This window comes from Ornithodoros turicata, chromosome 3 (assembly GCF_037126465.1).
Source record: "Ornithodoros turicata isolate Travis chromosome 3, ASM3712646v1, whole genome shotgun sequence".
NCBI lineage: Eukaryota > Metazoa > Arthropoda > Arachnida > Ixodida > Argasidae > Ornithodoros > Ornithodoros turicata.
The window spans coordinates 1,994,057-2,014,544 of NC_088203.1; the positions used below are offsets into that span (position 1 = coordinate 1,994,057).

Here is a 20,488-nt window from a genome sequence, read left to right on the forward strand (position 1 = left end):
CAAGTACGTTGCGCCAAAACGGAAAAGGATCTCAAGCAGCACAGCACATCAAGTTATGGGCGGTACGGTGTCTGGAAAGGTACCAACGGCAGGAGCAGACGTGGTAGCGGCTGGAAAATCGTCTAAAAGGGTACAGAAGTTGAACGAATCTGTGGCCAACAGCGAGGTACTGCCTGAAAGTGTATTCGAAGCTGAAAGACGTGAAACGGAATCGTCTAAGAGGTCATCAGCATCTCTGAGACATCCAGCGAAAGGCGATATGGCAGACTCTGCAGCACTGGTCGTTCCCAAAGTGATCTTACGTGATACAACGGCTAGAGGGAAATTGATAACCACGGAAGTGCCGCTGGAAAACGATCCAGGAGAAATTGGTGAACTGAGTTCATCATTTTGGAGGGAATATCACCCCTCTACAAGTACCAGTAATTACCTAACTTTGATTCACAACACGAAAGGTGCTCGATCTGCATTCCTCGGAGGTAATCTGTGGTCAATTTTAGGGCAGCTGTGAAAATACAGTTCTTTTTTTTAAATTTTTCTTTGTTATTCGACACGGATTTTTTATTTAAAAAACTATTAGAGCTGCATAAATTTCGTTTTCGCAGGTGACTTATACAACCAGGCGGACATCCTGGTAGACAGCGTATGCAACTACTGGACGATTAATTAGCTATAATTCATTAAACGACTTATTAATTAGATGTTTTCTGGGAACTGCGAGATAGCAGGATTGGAGCCGCAGTCACTATTCAAATCTATCGAGAACCGAACGTACCTCGAGATATAAATTCCCGAATTTTGCTATGCAATCGATCCCAAAAACCAGAACTACGCACTATTCGAGCGCAGAAAAAGCGACGGGCAAGTCACGTGTGAGGGCCACGTGCTTTGGAGAGATGGAGCTGATTGGAGCAGGCGCTAATCTGTTGGCCAGATGGACCCGCTCTACATCTCGGATAAGGCAAAGTCGCTTCGTTTCTGCGCTCGTAAAGCGTCGTAGTTCTGGTTTCGGATCATTTGCGTAGCGAGATTTGTCAATTTATATCTCAAGGTACGTTTACTCTCGGGGTGTTTAATAAGGACGATGGATTTCAATAATGACCAATTCCGATGACCAATATGCTCTAATTCTGTTGTCTCGCATGCATTTCCCAGAAAACATCTAATTAATTGGTTAATTAATGAATTTTAGCTAATTAGCCGTGGAGTATAGTTGCACACACTGCCCTACAGGATGTCCACATAACCTGCATGCCAAGATGGCAAACATTAATTAGAATTCGGTAGAGGGGCTGCACAGCTGTTCTGGGGCACCAAGGTACCAACAATGTGAGACAATTTTTCCTCTTTCACTTTTCCGCTACTTACATGTCAGCTTTCAAGCGCAGAACATTTATGCATAAAATAGGTATTAACCTGCACGTAAATTCTACACATAATTTTATTTCCCTCGGCTATTATTGTGGCAATCTTGAGTAGACAGTGTTTCTAGAGGGAAGGGCTTCTCTGTGCCAGGTAGAAGTTTGCTTCGCTCAGTTCTGGGGTGACCTCCTTCTCAACCGGCTATTAAACAGCATCATCATACAATATTTTAGAACACCCCCGCAACATTTGCTGCTATTAACATTAATAATATCAGAAAATTTAGTGGCGGTGTTGCAAGACCATGAGTGGAATGTGGGTTGTTCTGGGAAAGTCCTTGAGTGTATGTGGGGTGAATAATTGAAGAAGCGAAACTATAAAACAGTTTTTCACAAAACATCATTACTGTCCTTTACGAACATGTAAGGAATGCAGAGGTGCTGTATGACGAGAGAGAAAAAAAAGCCAGCAAACAGGAATAAACTGAAAGCTATTCTTACATATTCCAAAAGTACATATTTTTGCTCTTGCTTTGCATAGCAACTGTGTAGTCATTTCTGAATATTTGTTTGAACAACAGCAATCAACAGATTCAGTCCATTTCTTGAGGAAGTTGTGCGTGGACCTGTGTCTAACCATACCGTCAACACGTACCAAATAAAAAGAAAATAAACTGGGAACACGATTGACCTGCTCTCATGTCAGCACAGTACATTTACAGGCAATACGAACAATATTATATCGATAATAAATTCACCTTCTCCACAACATAACAACAAGTGTGTTTCAGACAAAGCGAAAGTAGAAGTGAGCTAGAGCTACAATGTAATAAGATTTACGCATGATTTGCAAGCGCCTCTTCTGGAAAAAAAAAAAAGAGATGAAATTATCACATCTGAGATCCCGAGGAAGAAAGGACGTTGCCTTTTGGGAATGAAAGGAGTAACTTGTTCATTTTGTCCCCAAAGGACATCCCCTTTGGGGATAAAAGGAGTAACTTGTTCCTTTCGTCCCCAAAAGATATCCCCTTTGGGGACGAAAGGAGTAACTCGTTCCTTTCGTCCCCAAGCAAAGCTGCGCCCTTCAAGCCATATAGTTCCGCTGCGACCTTGCAATCTGCAACTGACACGTTGCCCGTGCTGCCACCTTCCTCGCGCGTGACGTCTGCAAGCTGCTCAATGCAAGAACCAAATTATGCGATATCAACAGCGGCATACTCCGCACGAGCTGCGGGACGAGTCCCAACGGCGCAAACTGTAGCATCCTGTGTGCCTTGTCCCTCGCGCACAGAACCACCTGTTCCAAGAGGAACAACGGAAACATGGTCCGCTGGCTTATCAACGAATCGGACGCGACGGCTGCCAACAACCTCATCAAGTCTGTGATGGCTTTGCTCAGGGGGTCCAGTGATCCGTAGTTTTCTTCCGAGTGACACTGCAGCGCAAACGGAGTGTCGTCGAGGAGTTCCGAGTCGTTTAGCCCCCTACGCATCTTTGTCGGTCTCATCCGCTGAGATTCATCCATAGCTTCTTCCAGTTCCAAGTCCCAGTGGGGTCTCTTGTGTCCTCCCCGTTGTGTTCCACTGGAGCTGCTACGAGCCTGCAGAGCTGCAAACGTTGTCAAGACGACCAGTCTGGCAAGAGCTGACCCACGTGGCTCCGTCAAGCTGTCCTGTCGTGTTTCCCATAGGAGGTAGTTTGGAAGAACCTGCGTCAAAAGTGCAAGTGCGCACTGCTCAACGTCGATGTGGAAAAGTCCGAATGCGAGGTCGATGGCTCTGTGCAGGTCTTCGAGGTGCTCGTACCGAAGGGCCTGCCGGACCAACGTATCACTAAACCAATGTGGCCCGCCGACACACATCAGGGTGTCCAGAGATTGTATGGTGCGAAGGTCAATCCATCCGTGTTCGTGAGCGACGGAGAAGACAGAGTCCATCTCCTCCCACAGCGGGGTCCTTGTCGTCAGTCTGTGGGAGATGACAAGGGAACCCTTTGTCTTTGACTGCTGATGCGGAAGAAGGTCGTACATCATCTTCTTGATTATGTTTGTCATCAACGAAGACCGCTCTTTGTAGGAGAGATTCTGCTCTTGCCGTTCGCCCGTAGACTCTGCTGACGCGTCGAGAAGCAGGGGCGTCATGAACTGCTGGAGCATGTTCATTGGCTTCAACCGCTCCTCGTGGTGAAGAACGTTGATGTAGCTGCACAACCAAGCCGATACGCAGACGGAGAGACAACACATTCGACTCTTCACCTTATCCAGGATCATTTTAACGTTGTCTGTCGAGATAGCTCCATGCTCCCACGCGACCAATATCTCTTTAATCGCCATCGGAACGTTGATGCAAACTTCGTGCCATTTGACTTGACTCATTTTAAAGTCGGGATCGTTGCTCAGGAACTGAGCGAGCAAAAGATCCACCTTGCTCGAGTCGCAACCTGCGAGCATCTTTTCCGGGCAGTTGTACCGTCCGCCTTCCGCGAGACACTCTGGAACCCAGTTTGTGAAAAAGGAGTCCTTCGTTTCTTCGCTGAACATCATGGAATCGATTCCGTAATGCTGAACGATGTGGCACAGCATCAAAAACGTGATGTCAAAGAGCAACGCCCGCGTCTGCCCATTCATCGTCGCCTCTCCGCTGATCTGTTTGTTGTACTCGTTGAACTTTATCAACTTCTTCACAAAACTGTTGAGCTTCCCCGTCGCTGCCGCAGCGGAGAGTATGAGCTCAAAGCTCTTCCCCGTTATCATGTGGCAGAGGATTCCGAGGAGTCCGTCTTGATTTTTCGAGTAGTCAGAGTCCAGCGTCTTGAGGATGCTGGTGACGGTTGGCTCGGCTCGGAGTATCAACGTGGCGCCCGCCTGCGTCGCCGTTTGATGGTCCTGTCGCGGAAGATTGGCTTTCATCGTATTTGCCTGCCGCTGGAGCATCAACGCCTTTGCTTTTGCTTCCGAAAGGAGTTCCACTTTCTGCAGCTCGTTCAAAAGATACTGAAGACAGTCGCAGTGACACTTTGAATCCGTAAGGTCCAACAACGGTGTGTAGTTGAGCAACTGGCGCAAACCCTCTTCCAGCTCTTCTTCCCATTGTTGATCGTCCTTTCGCTTGCTGTGAATCTTCAGCAGGAGCTGCGGGACTTTGAGGAACGTGAATGCCGGCCACTTGAGGTCCTCGTTGCTGCTGTTGGCCAGACCCATGAAACAGGCTCGGATAATTTCGCAATACAATTCAGCGGAAGATAGGTTGAGCAGCTTCTTCAACAGGAGAAGGTGGCCCACACTGGCTTGAATATCGCTAGCCGGATTGAGCACAGCTTCGATGGCAACATTGGCATTTAAGCTGCAGACGAGCGGCTGCTTCGGAATGGGTCCACTGACGCAAGACACCAACGATATCTTGGGCATGTCGTCTACCAGACGAACCAGGTTCAGCGCGCATTCGAGGTTTTCTTTCGAGATGCAATAACCTTGGCTCAGCTTGGACTCGAGTTCTTGCTGTTTCTGAACCAGTTCTTGCTGTTTCTGAACAAGCTGGGAATAAATATTCGAATCTTCGTGTTTTCCGATATACAGAAGGGACTTTAGGAAGGTTGACTCACTTAAAAAGCAGAGAGACTCGCAAGCTTTTTCCAGCATCTGTCCATGTTCCGTGCTCTGTTTAAGTTCTACGATCTTGCAGATAGAATGACACATGCACATGTACAGCCAATGGGTTACGCTGACGATCGCTTTACATAACGCGATGCATTCTTCTTCGTTGCCGTGACAGGATATCTTTGACTGAATGCCGTTGAGAAGTTGCAGCAAACTGAGAATACAGGGTGGCTTATAAAAAGACTGAAATCGTCCGATACTCGAAAGCACAGCTCCGTAGGACACAACCTGAGAACTCAAGCAGTGCGTAAGGTAGGACAGGAACAGGTTATTGGGTCCGGGACCAACCAAAGCTTCTTGCAGAATGCAATCGGCGAGATCATACACATCACCACTAACACCGCGGGGAAGAACGTTTTTGATGTTGATTCCCCATCTAACGTCTGTCCAACGTTCCCTCCAAGCTTGAAGCAGAAGAGATTTGATGCTGCTCGTTTTGCTGGTGTCCATAGTCAAAATTCGGACCTCTTTCAAACTGACGCTGACATCACTGCAATGATTGAACCGAACGAAGCGGCGAAGCCGAAAAGAGCAAATGCGGAAGTCGGAAGAATGATGATGATGATTCGTGCTCGTCCTTGCGCGAAAACACAAACAGAGCAGCAAACTGTAAGTACACTGTACTATAAGCAAACGCTGTTCAGTCTGCGCCTGCTTCGTTTCTCGTTTTTCGATCAAGTTCACCTAGGCCCGCCGCAACCAAAACGGGAAGAGCTCAACGATGAACGATGAAAGAGCTCTTTGCCGGCTACCGGCCCTACCGGCTATCAACCCGCCTAACCACGTGACTCACCAACTCCTCCTCGCGTTTCCATTGGACCCCTTTGCCCTCTCTTTTTCTCTTGGACGCGCGTTTTTCAAACCTCGCTGACATCGCCGTGACGCTGCCGTCTGCTATCCCCTCCGACTCTAGCATTTGCGACCTCGGTGTATCATTTGGTAGCGTGTCCACCCACTGACCCCCAAGTTGTGGGTTCGATCCCGGTCGAGAACACCAGCAGTTTGGAGGCAGCGTACAAGTTGTGTAAGACAGGCCGTGTCGTCATAGTTGCCATGCTACGTAAAAAAAGCCACGAATTATCGTGATAATTTGTTTAATACATTTATTAGACTGCGTCGTCTCACTATCGTGAGTCAGGTGACCAAAGGCGTAAGGTCGTGTACAGTCAGGGCCAGCGAGAGAAATTACGGGTCCCGGGGGTGACTCCTGCCCGGGTCCCTCTCCTCGCGTTTCGATAACATAGTCTAAGTATTTCTTGTTTGTTTGTTTTTTCTTTTTGTATCTTTCTTTTTCTTTTTTGTATCTGTCCCTTCAATGTTGTTCCAGCCTCAGAACATCAGTTTCTCTCTTGTTTTTTTGTATTACGTGTGTATGTCGCTGCCCCAGTGTAAGTCCCGTTTTCCAAAGATCTTACAGCATCCCTCCAAAATACCTGCTAAACAAGCCCGAAAAGTCAGTATGGAAATGCTGCATCGTCCCCGCGAGGAAGGGAGAACAGAAAAAAGTGGGAGACGGCTTTGAAAGAGTCACGTGGGGTAGACTGATAGCCGGCAAAGAAACTCTCCCCCCAAAACCTAGCATTTCGTTTCGGCCGTTCCGGCTTTCTGCCTTTGCTGCTCTATTGTTTTGTTTCCGCGCTCTCCCCGCAGATCCCGCATTTCGAGTTCGTCAGGGCTTGTCTTTTTTCTTTTTTTTTTTTGCCAGGTGACGCAAGCAACTGCCCGTTCCATTGTTCTCTCGCTAGAGGAGAATATTTTCAACAGTCTGAACGAGTGAGCCGCCATGATAGATACGGTATGCCTGGCATGTTTCACACGCACACCCCTAGCACCGGCCCTGCTTCCAAGGATGGGGTGGGATGTTCGGGAAGGTGCGGTCAGCCTGCTCAGGGGTGGCGGCTCGGTGCTCCAAGGGCGAGGGGGAAAGAGGGAGGGTAAATGAGAGGGAGGGGGCGTGCAGCCCATCTTGCTCTGGGATTCGGACAGTCCCGCGCAGAACTACCCACCACAGAGAACAGATGCAGTTCTGCGGGTCTATCCCAGCCCCGCGGTGCAAGAGGGATTATATTTCACCCGACGAAGTGCGGGCTTTGCACGCAAGCTCGTGCTTATTATAGTTATATTGTAGTTAAATAGTATAATAAAAGTATATTTCGGCCGTGGTTTCGTCCTCCTCTCTGCATATCTGTGTAGTGCCGACTTTGAGTTGACGTCTTTCAGTCAAGGTCTCCCAGGTCTTGGTTTCAGATTGCGCATCTTGAGTCCCAGTTGACTATCATCTGCCTATGACTTTTCCGTGAGGCCTATGTATCTCCATGATAGGCAAGCCTGAGCGATGGGCGAAGACACATAAACACAACACGAGAGGGCTCATGTATTGGCTCAGGAACTGCTCCAATTTGCGTATTATTCGTCTGTACAAGGTGCGTCACGTAAGACTGACCAGAATTTTTATTTAAAAAAGCTACGAGAGCAGCATAAATGTTGTTTTTGCAGTTGAGTTCTACGGCCAGGCGTGCATCCTCCCGAAGAAAGTGAGCAACTACAAGATGATTACTCATCTAAAACTCATTAATTAAGTTTTTAATTAGGGGATTTCGTGCAAAAGCGAGATGGCAGATTGAGAGACTATCCTAGTTGCGAGCCATTTCACGTTTAAGGAATCCTGAAACCCGCGCGTGCGTTAAAATATCCATCCCGGAATTTTGATATGCAAATGAGCCGAAACCGCGGCGAGAACAGCACTCATTTCACGTCAGGGCCACGTGATTTGGAGCGGTGGAGATAATTGGAGTAGGTGCGGCTCAGCTGGCCAGATAAACCGCTTTCCGGCCCAGATAAGCCTCCGTCGGCCTGGGTGATGCGCTCTTCAGGCGCGCCTTTTAGGTTTCGGCTCATTTGCATACCAAAATTCGGGGATGGTCATTTTAGCGCGCACGTGCGTGTTTCAGGATCTTTTAAACGTGGAATGGTGTTAAACGAGGATAGTCTCTCAATCTGCTATCTCGCTTTTGCCCGAAATCTCCTAATTAAAAAATTAATTAATCAATTTCAGGTAATTATTCATCCGCTGGTAGTTACGTACTCTCTCCCAGAGGATGACCGTAGAACTCAACTGCAAAAACAACAACTATACTGCTCTCGTAACCTTTAATAAGAATTCTGGTCACTCTTACGTGACGCGCACCCTGTATATAAATCATCCTTCTGCAGCTATCCCTGTTTTCTTTTCTTTTTTCTTCTTTTTTTTTTCATTAACCAATCCTGTCTTCAAATGTGATCTTAGCCTCATGTCATGTGACCTTACCTGTCCTTGCCTCATAAACCTGACCATGCTACATCCTCCTGTGTGGCGTTCCGAGAGAGGGGCCCGTCATGATGTGCACTCCGATCTCGTCATCATCTAATATCGATCCTCTGCATATCAAATATTTCGATTGTCGCCATTTTCTCGTCCATTGGTTACACGCTTTGCCCTCCCCTGGGAACAGCCATGGTGGAAATGTGCTAACCAGTTACCAGGCGTGTGATTGCCTTCCCGGACGGGATGTTGCCAGGAGGAGGCGCACAAATACAATATACAAGAAGATAAAAAACGAAACCATAACACAAAAAAAAAAAAAAACAGGAGAAACAAATCGAAACGTCACACGCAACAGGAATAAGGCAATGAACTGATGCCTCGGATATGTATATGGCTCAAATCAGTGACGTAGCCAAAGGGGGTGTTTCCCCGAACCGTATCTTTGGTGGTGTATGTGGGAAAGGGAAATGAGGGCGATTTTCTCCTCTCCCACGTAAAGTCGCCATAGAATTTCCCCCGAAATATTTTTCTGTAATATCCGTAACAGAAACTCTGAGAATGAGGGACAGACGAGACAACTATAGACACGTCAATTACTTTCTGTCCACCTTTTCTGTTATTTTTCTCGCTACGCCCCACTGGCTTAAATATACTGCCTTTTTCTCTCTCTCGTTTCTAACTTTCTCTGATACCAGGGTGGTTGAGGAGTCAGCCTCGTTGGATCACATACATTGCCCACAATACTGTTAGTTGCTAATAACAATCTGCTCACTGCTGTGTCTTCAGGAATTGAAGGAAAATATTTTCTTTCTCCGTACGTGTTCCCTCCATCTGGCGTGTCTTTGAACCATGCTGGATTGTCATTCAAGTATGACGTGAACCACAGTAACCAACAGGGAGGGAGGTTGGTTGGTGGAGAGGGGGAGGGTGATATAAATTTTTTCAAAAAAAAAAAGAAAAAGAGAGAAAAGTTGAGTCCAACGCAAGGTTGACTCGCTATTCTATCGCGAAAGAAAAAGGAGAAACCAAGTAAAGGAAATTAAGAAACAAGGAAATAACAACAACAACAACAGGAATCTGAAGAAACCCCTATTTTTTGTCAACATGCTTTTATACAGTTTTTACAATTTATATATCTCTCCTGTCCACTACACTGTGCCTTCACGCACTTGATGAAGCTGTGCCTTTTTCACTCAAAATTTAGTCGCATCGTCCAGAACGTTCCTATCGTCACGGAGTGCGTGTTCATATATGCTTTTTCGTCGGAGGAGCACACGAAAGTAACAGCACAGGCGTCGAGCGGCACCCGAGACACTATAGAACGTGTGGGTTCCATATCACGCGCGCACACGATAACACCGTGCCTGGGATGTAAATGAAAAAAGAAAAAGCCGCAACCATACCGCAGCGGGATTACAGCGAGCCCAGCGAGCGGACATTCGACGCATGAGAACAGTTTTGGGGCAACGGGGCAACAAAAGACAGCAGTTGCTATTTCACTGTGTTGCTACGCCACCTTGTCGACGTCATAAAACCTAAAATTACAGCTAGATACGAAAATTTCGCGAAACAATACATAATTACCGCCTTCGATTTGCACATAACACGTACAAGTTGGGACTCACGAGCAGAGATGTCTCCAACAGTGTTGCTCTACTTTCTTACGCGGAGCCGGGAGTGGAACGTCACCTATGTGCATGCATCTGTGCGTAAGGGAAATGGATAGACGTGGACATGGATCTCCCCGTAAAGTAAATTGTTTCTGGTTGTTGTGATTACTAGAGTCATGATGACTGGAATAGAATCAGAATTTGTGTCTCCTCCGGAGGCTCCCATATTCGAGCCGACGCCCGAAGAATTCAAAGATCCGCTGGCATACATTGCGAAAATCCGACCCGTTGCTGAACAGACTGGGATTTGCAAAATAAGGCCACCCCCGGTTAGTACTTCGCCCATTTTTTTGACACACGAGGAGGACGCAACGAAGTGTGTATATAGGCTTGTTACATAGGTCGTACACTGAGTGATAAATACGCAATAATACCAAAAAACCAAGAAAGCACGGTCTATTTAGACGGACTTGGAACATGGCGTCTTTGTTTTGGTGTGGGGATTTAAATTTGAATTAGTGTTCAAGGGGTGCTGAAACAGACAGCACTATGTTGGTTAATTCTTGCATTTTAGTCTGTCACCAGTGTCTCGAGAACGTTCCATCTTTCCAAGGTTGTACAGGGATGCTTCTAGACTTGTTACAAGCTCAAGACATATTTAGAACGAAATTAAGCGTCCATCGACACACGTGAAATTTCCCACAATTGGCAGCACATGGGGTAGGCTAGAAGGCTAGGTTTGTACCCAAGGAAAAAGCTTAACTATTACTAGTTATGGAAGCTTGCCAGCTTGTGGGCCAAGAATACTGGATCAGCACCAAAATTTCAAGACCTAAATTAATGCTATCTTCCTTTGCTTCTGTTGCTTCTCCCCGATGTTTCCACCACAAAAATTGTGTTGTTTCGTAGAAACTGTGATTTTGGATGTATCATTTGTGTAATGTTTCAATATGTCTGACTCATAAAATGGCGTCAGCGCACGTAGAACTAGTTCCCCCCCTCCCCCCCCCCCCTCTACGCCCTCCCTGGTCGCTGAAGAAGAGACGTAAAAAAAAATCCCCCATGAATTGTAAAATTAATCGAATAAAGGTTGTCCACAGCCGTCGATGACCGTCGGCGGCTGACGTCGTGATTCCAATTCTTGTTGAACATCGTCTGCGAACATTTCGGCCGTCTGCTCCGACCGGAGGACCATCGGACAAAATGGACTCACGGACCCCAGTCAATTCGCGTGTGCGCAATTTGCGGCGGACCGTATTGGCGAATTCGACGAAGAAGGAATAACACTCAGAGTGTGGAATAAAAGTGTACCGCTGTAGTCGCCGAATAAGTGGCAGCCCCCTTCTTGTTTCGTCAGGATTGGCAGCCCCCGTTTGCAGTAGACGTCGAAAACTTCAAGTTTACACCAAGGGTACAACGTCTCAATGAACTCGAGGTGAGTTGTGCAGTTTGTGTAGTCGCAATTCGCGTACAAAATTTTGATCTGCTTTGTCTGAAGGACAATGTGTCAACAATCAATCACACTGTTCTTGCTCTTCTCAGAGCACTGTAAAAGTGGACTTTTTCTCATGTAACTATTTTTGACAGGCCTCCAAAACATCACATGTTTAAGTTCCCACAAAATATGTCAGTTCATATGGCACATAAGAGGCTTAGTACTTACTTACTTGGACATTAAGTGCAGAAGATTGGCACTGATTTTGATATATGGCATGCACACATCTTGAATATATTGCTGGGAAACATTTCCACAGAAAGGAAGTACCGACGTGCAAATTGGTATCTTTGGTAATCCGAAATGGTACCTTTGGTAGTGCATTTGGGAGAGGGAAATGAGGGGAAATCCTCCTCTCCCATCTAAAGTCCCCATAGAACCCCTCCCGAAATATTTTCCTGGCTATGCCACTGCACACAGGGTTTGTGCATTCTCAAATAATTCAGCCGTGGGCAAGTTACTTTGAAACGATAACTAAGTTACAGTTAGTTTTTTTTTTCAATGTAACCACGTACTGCTACTGTTACCATGTTAAAGTAACTACTTTACAGTTACTTTTAAGAAATGAAATGGGAGTAAATGCGACTTTTTGCAACTGCATTGCAAATGCAACTGCAATTATTTTAGCACTGGTATTGTCTATGCAATTGCATTGAATGCTTGTTACACTTAAGCAGCAGCAATTGTTTCAAAATTATTACCAATAAGCTTCTATCCCTAACAGATCCCTTCCCACATTCAAAAGTCACTCAACATGAGCGTTAGGAGGAACACGTGTATCTTCATAAATGAGAGTATGCAAACACATAGCAGAAATTTGACTCTACCTGACTAACTTAAATTAGTTACATTTTACAGTTACTTTCATCAAAAAGTAACCCATTATTGGAACTGGTTACTGAAAAAGCATATGTACTTTTGCTACCCAAGACTACAAATAGGCCCCTGCTGGTTCCTTTTGTTCAACTACCCCATCCTTCACTGTAGCACAAAGTACATCAGAATTCACAAGGATTCACAGAATTCACAAGACAAGTGGTGGTTGGTAGCTCTGTCTGTGTGCATATTTGTAAGCAGACTCGTTCAACAACAAGACCCCCCAGTTATGAACACACAAATAGGTGCGTCATACCGTGGATGCTACTGTGACAGGAATTGACGTTTTCCTGGAGCGTCACCCGACCTAAGATTAACCTCTGAAGTGATATGAGCTTACTCCAACATTTTTCAAATTGCAGTTCCCACGAATCACTCTTTGGGGCAATTATGTTTGAGTTTGTGAAAATATTTTCCCTTGACCTTGGAGGCCCGATCTCCTAGCGTGACATAATCAGATCATTCTCATCAGTTCAATGCAACAATAAAACGTAACTATTAAGATTGTTGTGAAACCACTAAAGCTGGCAGTAGTTTGCTGACACAAATGTGTCTTTTTTTTGTGTGAGGGTAACGTAATCTATCGGCTGATTTACATGCTGCTAAAACGATGTTTTTCATTCCACATATCTTTCCCCCTGCAGGCAACAACAAGAATAAAACTAAATTTTTTGGATCAAATTGCTAAGTTCTGGGACCTCCAGGTGAGTGGAAAAACAGCTGCAGCAGTGATTGGCTTACGCTTAACACTGGCCATTCCCAGGGCTCGAAGTTAAAGATACCAAACATTGAGAAGAAAGCTCTCGACCTTTACAATCTCTACAAGGTAGGTCAGCTCGTTTTTATTGCCTTCATTCCAGATAAGAATACGCGCTAAGGCTTTTTCTCATTCGGTTGATTTCAACAAACTTATGTCGAAGATGAGGGCAACCATGGGAGTTACAATCTCCGAAGAATCTTTAGTGCTTTAATCGTCACTCCCTGAGAGTGTTGTCACCATTACGTCGATGTTCTGGAAATTCTATCAGCATCACTGGTTGCAAGAACGATGGTCAAAATTGTACTTGAAGTTGCATACGTTTACATTGAACGTTGCTTCTGAGCCTATGTTGGGCAGGTGTTACAAACTCCTTCTCCACAAACGTGTCCTACTTTCGTAAGCCTTATCTTAGATAGCCTACATGCATGTATCACGAAACAGGTCACAGTATTGGAAGATGTAACTTCGAGTACTATCGCAGTTGATTTTATTCTTCATGGGACCAATATTTTGACTAGCCAGAGAGAGACCATTCCTGGCTTACGGTTGAGTGCCATCTTCCGATAAATGTGTACGTTTTGTAGTCCTTGTGCAACATCTAGGGAAACATCTACATATACAATGAACAATTTCTGTTGCATCTCTCGGTGGGGTTGAGGGGGAACGTTCACTTCACAATCTTGTCACGTGGCTTATTATTATGTAAGGATTTCAATCGACCTGCAACAATTTCGTGGGTTAAACCCGATCAGTCACGACTGCAATGCCTGGTACCACCGATAATGGTGGCACTTACATCACTGAATTGTGCCGCGCCGAAAAGAAATGTAAGGACAGCAACACCCCGGAGAGACATTGACGGAGTTGAGTCTAGTTTTCTTTGCACACTATAAAGTTACAAAAAGCTGGAAGAACGTTTGGGATGAGTCTGTGTGCGATCTTGGGAGAGTGTCTCACTTTTTAATATTTTTTGCTCGTTTTCTTTTACCCGTGGAATTCCGGGAACTCGTGTAAGTTCCGCTTCTTGGAAAGGTAAATTTTCCACCGCAGAAAGCAGGGGGCTTTGGACATGTTGCGCTGGTATGTGTGTGCAGATCTACAGATCCTCGACGACGTAAAAAAGAATGACAGCTAACATGTTGGAAGCACGAATAATTTAATTACGAGACTTTCGGCGCAGTAGTCTGCACTCCTTCGGGTAACAAAATACACGGTACAGCGAGACATTATACATGTTCAACTCACGAAAAAAGAGAGAGGGAGATAGTGGGCGAGGGTTATACAAAAAAGCCTCAGATGGCAGACGGCTTAAAACGGGCACAAAAATTCGGGGAAGCAGTTTAACCTGGCCAAGCCAAATGGAACGTCCAAAGGGACAATGCAAGAAGTTACAAAAAGAGACACTAGACAAGAAACGAGAACGCACCCAGAGCACTTCCTAATAGATGACTAAACACTGTCGTTGACAAAATGGCTAGGAAGCAAGCGAGCTGGTGAAGATGATGCATAATGGTAAGACTTGTTGACTCTAAGACTGTTGAGACTTCATGTTGTGTCGTCTGTTTTTCGTCTTTTTCCCAGTCTCGGGTTTTCGTCATGGATCTTAGCCACCAGCTCGCTTGCTTTTTAACCTTTTTATCTGTCCCTTCGTGTTCCCTAGTCTCGGGGGGGTTTTTTACATTACGCATCACTGTGTCGTCGTTCAGTTTGTTCACGATGAAGGCGGCATGGAACACGTCTCTCGGGAGAAGAAGTGGACGAAAGTGGCATCCCGCATGGGGTACGCACCCATGCGCATCATCGGGTCCCTCCTGAAGCAGAACTACGAGCGGATTTTGTACCCGTACGACGTGTTCCAGAGTGGAGCCAGCATAGGTGAAGTGGTACGTTGCTCCACCCCTCTTCCGTCTGTGTTTTCTCCTCTGTGCCCCCCGTTAAACGGGATAGCCTTAACTTGACCCCCTTTTTCCTGAAAAGCTCCGCAATTAGGGTTCTTACGTGGGGCAGCGACCATGGTTAGAGGTGAGTTCGGAGAACGTTGACGGTATCCGCGCTCCTAAGACCCGCGACTGCATCCACGCCAGTTGAAATAGGTGTATCCGCATCTGCGACTGCGCGGATATTGAGTATGTACGCACATCCGTCGTCGATGTATTTGTTGGAAAAATTTGACGTGACAAAAATGTGCACCACTCGGGAGCATTTTGGCATCCAGATTTGTCCAGTGAGATGTCGTTAAAGGTGCCTCAATACAAAGGATGGCGCACTTAGACACCGTTTTGGATTATTTGCATTAATTGTGGCTCCACCTGGGAGGTGTCGACGGACAATAATGCTCGTTTGCGGATATAATACACGAACCGCAGAGCCGCACTTTATCCGCACAGATTTCGGAACAATATACGGTAGAACATCGTTACAGTAACTCCACTTTTAGTAAAACTCTTCTTATAGTAAAAGAGAGCTACAGTCCCAATCCCCATGTTTTAATTTTCTGATACAGTAAACAGAAAAGTTTCAGGATACCGATTATAGTAAAGGACTGACAACCAGAATGCGGGTTTTGGTACGTCGCATCACGCCATCTTGTCGTGCTGATGACCCTCGGGATGTTGCTTGCCTCTTGTGAGTTTTCTTGTTTTTTGTAACGTTGCGATTACCCAGAAAGGAAACAGCCAATAGTAACGGGTAGCGCCATAGGCGAGGTAGTTCCTAGTTCCTGCCCGATTCTGCACGCCCAACACCACCCAGCACGTGTTTCCCAGTTCTCGATTGACGACGTGACGTCTCTTGTCCGAGACATCAAGTTTGGGACATGGCGGACTGTGGCAGAAAACGCAAAGTGTTGGCACTGCTCCAAAAGGCGAGTTGCTGCAACTCGTGGATAGGAACGAACTGACGTGTAAGCAAATCGTCGGCAAATTTGCCATTTTGCAAGTGACACTCGCTGACGGTACAAGTGGGAAACGAAAAAAGCTACGTGGATCACAAAACGATGCCTTATAAAGCATTTGTCTAACACTGCAGAGTTTCCTTTTGGTACATAGCCCCGTAATAAATCGCTCATCGACTTGTCCCGCTCCATTTATGACTTTTAAAAGTACACACGATATGGTAAAACTCCCGATATAGCTGAATTATCCGCAAGTCCCTGTCCGTTTGCTATAAAGAGCATGGTGGGAATTGATGTTCTGACGCTGGAACACACAGAAAGGACAAACGCTGAGGTTCTACTACTATTCTTGCCGTCCGTAAGCCACGACGTAGCGCGGATACGTGCGCGGATCGGCGGGTACAACCGCACCCTCGCGCACCTCTCACCATGGTGTTGTCACCGGAACGGCCACATTTCCGATAGAACGCTGGTCGGGAAAGGGTACGGTTAAGGCTTCCCTGGGCGTAATGGGCGTATTATACTAACCCTCTTTTGCTTCCTTCTCGCTCTCGTTTTACCACTATTCCTCCTCCCTCCTTCTCTTACCCGCGGACTCTCAGAATCTGAGCGAGGATTCAGAGGACAGCGACAAGAAGGACAAGGACTACGTTCCTCATGGCATTCCTTCCAGGCAGGCCATCAAGCCTCCGCCCGAGCGCTCCGCCCGTCGCTCCAAGCGCCACGGGAAGGAAGCAGAGGATTCTGTGAGTGTTGAGGAGGAGGAGGGAAACCGTTCTGTGTGTGTTGTTGTTGACATGTTTGTCCTTTTGCGTGTCTGTCGTCCGTGTGTTTTTTTTTGTGTGTGTTTGTGCTTCTCGGTCTGTTGCCATGGTTCCCACTGGCCCTTCAAACTCTCGAGTACCCTGGAATTTCAAGAATGCCATTTTCGAGGTCTGGAAAACCACGGATTCTTCCACAGTCCTTGAAAAAAAACCCCATTTTGCACCTCTTTCTTATTCTCGCGGAGCTACTGGTGCACATTCCGCATATCCAGAAGAGTTGGAACTTTAATTTTGAAAACCCAGGTGCAGGTGTCAGCACTCATTGCATTAGGAATCAGCAGTGGAAGCCAGGAGCGCAAGGAACGAACAATGCCCTGTGTTGTATTCATCACCCTTCCTTTCTGTACTGTCATCTTTAACATTCGGGAGTCATCAGTCATATTTGTGAACGGATCACTATTGTACAGTCCACGTGCATTTTCTCATGTGATACCTGTACCTTATAAATATTTCTATGAAATGTTGAAGCCCGGGCCATAAACTGTCCTTTTTTTTTTGTTTTTCGTGACAAACGGTAGTGTTAAGTAAAATAATTTTGGTTGCATAGTGATAATTGAAACCCTAGCTTTCATCTGAGATGAAGTTGCTTTTGCGTTTTAGCGCCCCTTTAAGGAGTGGTCAGAATTACGTAGAAATTATGACGGCATTTAAACGGACTACAAGAACCACCCACCCCACCACTGTTTCTATTGACAGTGTTACTCAAAAGCAGACTGGTATGGCATAACCAAGACACCTTTCTGTGAGACCCTGCCAGAGGTGACTCCTTGTCTGAAAACCGCAGCAGAATGAAAGAAAACTAGAACTTGGTTGTCCCTCATTACGTCGTGCCACATTACGAGGATGGAATTAGAGGAAACGAGCCTCCGATCACACACACACAAGTAACGAAGTGAGCACAGAGACCCACAAACCAATAAACATGTCTTGCTGCTCCGTTCATCTTTATTTTTGCCGTTGAATGTAAGAAGAATATATTATAAGGTTATTCTTTAAGATGCTGTTCTTACGCTGAACACGACAGTCAGCGGCACATACTGGGGCCATTATAGTTAACCGTGGCAGAGGTTGTACATTGGTGCAAAATTGGCTGCATCTTAATTGTGCGAAATTCCTTTGTAGGATGATGTAGATTACTCCACAAATAATGAGTTGAGGAAGCTCCAGTTCTACGGGGCGGGACCCAAGATGCCTGGCTACTGTCCTCGAGGTATGGCTTGTCTGTATCTTGTTGTTTAAGGGACGCCACAGCAAAGGTCGGATCCCATGGCATGCGACGAGAGACAGAGATCGATGGCGGCGCCCCCTCCCCCCCCCTCGAGCAACGAGGAATGGAATATCGCGGACGCAAAATCGTACACGTACTTCCCATATATATATTTGTCGCTCGTCGCCAAAGACTGTTGCCCGTCGCTTGCCAATATCCACTAAATTTGGAGGTCTGCAACTGGAGCGAATGATGAAAGTGTGGGATCAACAGTGTAGCGTGGGTGGCAAGTCAGCTTTATTAAAATGATATTTCGAGCTTGTAGGTGGGAAACAGCCGCTTGGATCTACTGTCATCACGTGTGATCAAAGATCTCTTGCGCGTTGTGTGTTCACGGATAGTATTTGCCGCGCCACCCCACACACATCGTAACAAAATTACTGTAGTAATGTTTCTCGTAAAAGTTACGGTAGTACGTTTCTCTCAGTGTTTATTTCCCTGGGGTGGTTACATCGAAATTTTGTGATATTTGAGACTAGTATCTGTAGTGTGTTACTTGTAGCTTGTTGTGGGATCCCACCTTCCAAAGGTTAAAAAAAAAAAAGAGAAAAAGATGATTGCTGACATATTACGTGACATGAATGCATGCTTTCTGACGCTGTGATGTGGGTCACAAATCTCGCAGATGACATGCAGTGCTCTCCCACCAAGTATTGCTACAAGTACTGCGGAAATGACGGTAATGAAAAACGTTTGTGCTATGCTGAATACGGATTACGTGGCTGAGTGACAGTGTTACTGGCATGGATTAGCTCATGGCCCCTCCCGCAGATTTAGACGCTTGCACCGGGTACAAGCTAGTGTCGAAACTGAACTTGAGCTGTCTGAACCGGCACTGTATGTTCGTGGCACCATCGCGGAATATTCCGCAGCCACCACACCTAGTGCAGCCAAATCGAATATGTTGTTAGCAAAGGAGGGAAATGATCAGGGCCAGTAGCCACAGCGTCAAACCGAAACGTGTTTCGGTTTGGTTCGGGTTTGGGTCTGGCCATAAAGGTTTGGCTCCGGTTCAGCTCCAGAGTTCATATATCGGTTCAATTAACCAGTTCAGAGGCTGTAAACCGGTTTGGAACTGGTTCGAGGTTCTAGTATGCTACAAAATTATAGGTAGCCACTAAAAATGATACAAGATCTCTTGGTTACGTTTTTTATGCGTACGTTATGCATACATTGTGCATCTTAGTTACATTTCTGTTTTTCGACCAACAGGCCCTTATCCTTTCCCCGAGCAACGTGCCGCCAAGATCTCTCAAATCCCCCAAATAAAACGTAAAAATAATGGTTAATTACGGTTTTTGGTTTTGTTTCCGGTTTGGTTTGACGCTCTGCCGGTTTGGCCTCTGCGGGGGCAAGTGGGAGATTCCTCCCCTTTTTATTATAGATTTCTTTACCCCTGCTGTCATCCTAAAGCGGCTTCTTCATGCCTGAAAGGTGTCCTTTTGATGCCCCTTTTTGCGGGCACAGGGAAGGCAATTCCCCCCCCCCCCCCCCCCCCCCCCCCGCCAATAGGCTATGGCACTGGAAAGGGTACTTTCCTTAGTCTAGGAGGCATTGGCATGCTGTTGATGTATTTGTGGAGGGATCCCCGTGCGCAGACAGTTAAAAGTTGAATGTCCACTATATGCTGAAATACATTGTAGAAATGTGCTTTGAGGAGCTAACGTTTTTGACGGTTTTCCGCAGGCGACATGTCCCCCTGTGCTGCCATCAAGGAAGAACCGCAAGAGGTGAAACAGGAGCACAAACCAAAGCCTGTGGGTTTCTGCTATTGGTTTGGTCTTCCTTGAACGTTAACGAGCTTCTGTGGAAGGCCGCCTGTCACGTAAGGGGGGAGAGGCTAAAAGGGAGAGGAGGCTGTGACACCTCCCTCTGTCCTAGTTGAGGAGCGGGCGCGATAGATGCGGTGCTTTATTACCCCGGCTGCACAAGTTTCTGCTGCGCAGTAAAATGTGTTTTAGCGCTCCCTTTTGTATAATTTGAGCCTCGTGTTTAGGGTTAAATCAGACTCCAACACGACACTGCCAAAAAGTAATTAAAATACAGGATTGTTCGAGATAAAGTTCGGGGTTTGTAACGACGATATAAAACAAAGAACGTGGCCTTTTGAGAGATTAACTGTGCATCGGACGATGTAGGATGCATTATAATTTTATGTCGGTACAGTCACTCCGTTCAACTTACTGCGAATAATTTACGATAATTAAAACCCGCCCGCTCCTTAACATTTTCTACAGCCCATACCCGTGTTTCCGTTCCTTCCGCTAGATGGCGCCACAGTCGGAAGCGGCATTGCAGACCTGTGTGTATGATAGTGAGGGCTTATGAGAACAATTTCCGGCAAAGTACTCGGAATTCGCGAAAATCATTTTATGGTCCCTTCAAGGAGCCGGTAGTTTTTTAATTTTCATGCTGTACTGACCGTACTGACATAAATTTTTAG

General features: G+C 46.2%; 2 protein-coding genes across 5 annotated transcripts in view; one reads left to right on the forward strand and one right to left on the reverse strand.

Annotated features, from left to right (window-relative positions):
* Positions 1 to 1,423: 1,423 nt before the first annotated feature.
* On the reverse strand, positions 1,424 to 5,553 carry LOC135387824 (mediator of RNA polymerase II transcription subunit 24-like). Its single transcript, XM_064616974.1, has one exon. It carries the CDS (start codon positions 5,464 to 5,466, stop codon positions 2,446 to 2,448), a length of 3,021 nt encoding a protein of 1,006 aa, XP_064473044.1. The 5' UTR covers positions 5,467 to 5,553; the 3' UTR covers positions 1,424 to 2,445.
* Positions 5,554 to 9,980: 4,427 nt separating this feature from the next.
* Positions 9,981 to 20,488, forward strand: part of LOC135387825 (lysine-specific demethylase 5A-like) — a 28,246-nt gene continuing 17,738 nt past the window's right edge. For 2 of the 4 annotated variants that reach the window (XM_064616975.1, XM_064616976.1), the window contains exons 1-9: positions 9,981 to 10,259; positions 11,288 to 11,365; positions 12,946 to 13,005; positions 13,065 to 13,127; positions 14,768 to 14,944; positions 16,557 to 16,700; positions 17,901 to 17,988; positions 18,671 to 18,724; positions 19,732 to 19,802. In XM_064616975.1, coding sequence (XP_064473045.1) covers positions 10,107 to 10,259; positions 11,288 to 11,365; positions 12,946 to 13,005; positions 13,065 to 13,127; positions 14,768 to 14,944; positions 16,557 to 16,700; positions 17,901 to 17,988; positions 18,671 to 18,724; positions 19,732 to 19,802 — 888 coding nt within the window. In that variant the 5' untranslated portion in view covers positions 9,981 to 10,106. The remainder of the gene's footprint in view (positions 10,260 to 11,287; positions 11,366 to 12,945; positions 13,006 to 13,064; positions 13,128 to 14,767; positions 14,945 to 16,556; positions 16,701 to 17,900; positions 17,989 to 18,670; positions 18,725 to 19,731; positions 19,803 to 20,488) is intronic. The other 2 variants (XM_064616977.1, XM_064616978.1) reach the window with 2 other exon arrangements.

Excerpts from the sequence above, each read along its gene's own strand:
- LOC135387824 (XM_064616974.1), bottom strand. The coding sequence starts at position 5,466 with ATGGACACCAGCAAAACGAGCAGCATCAAATCTCTTCTGCTTCAAGCT.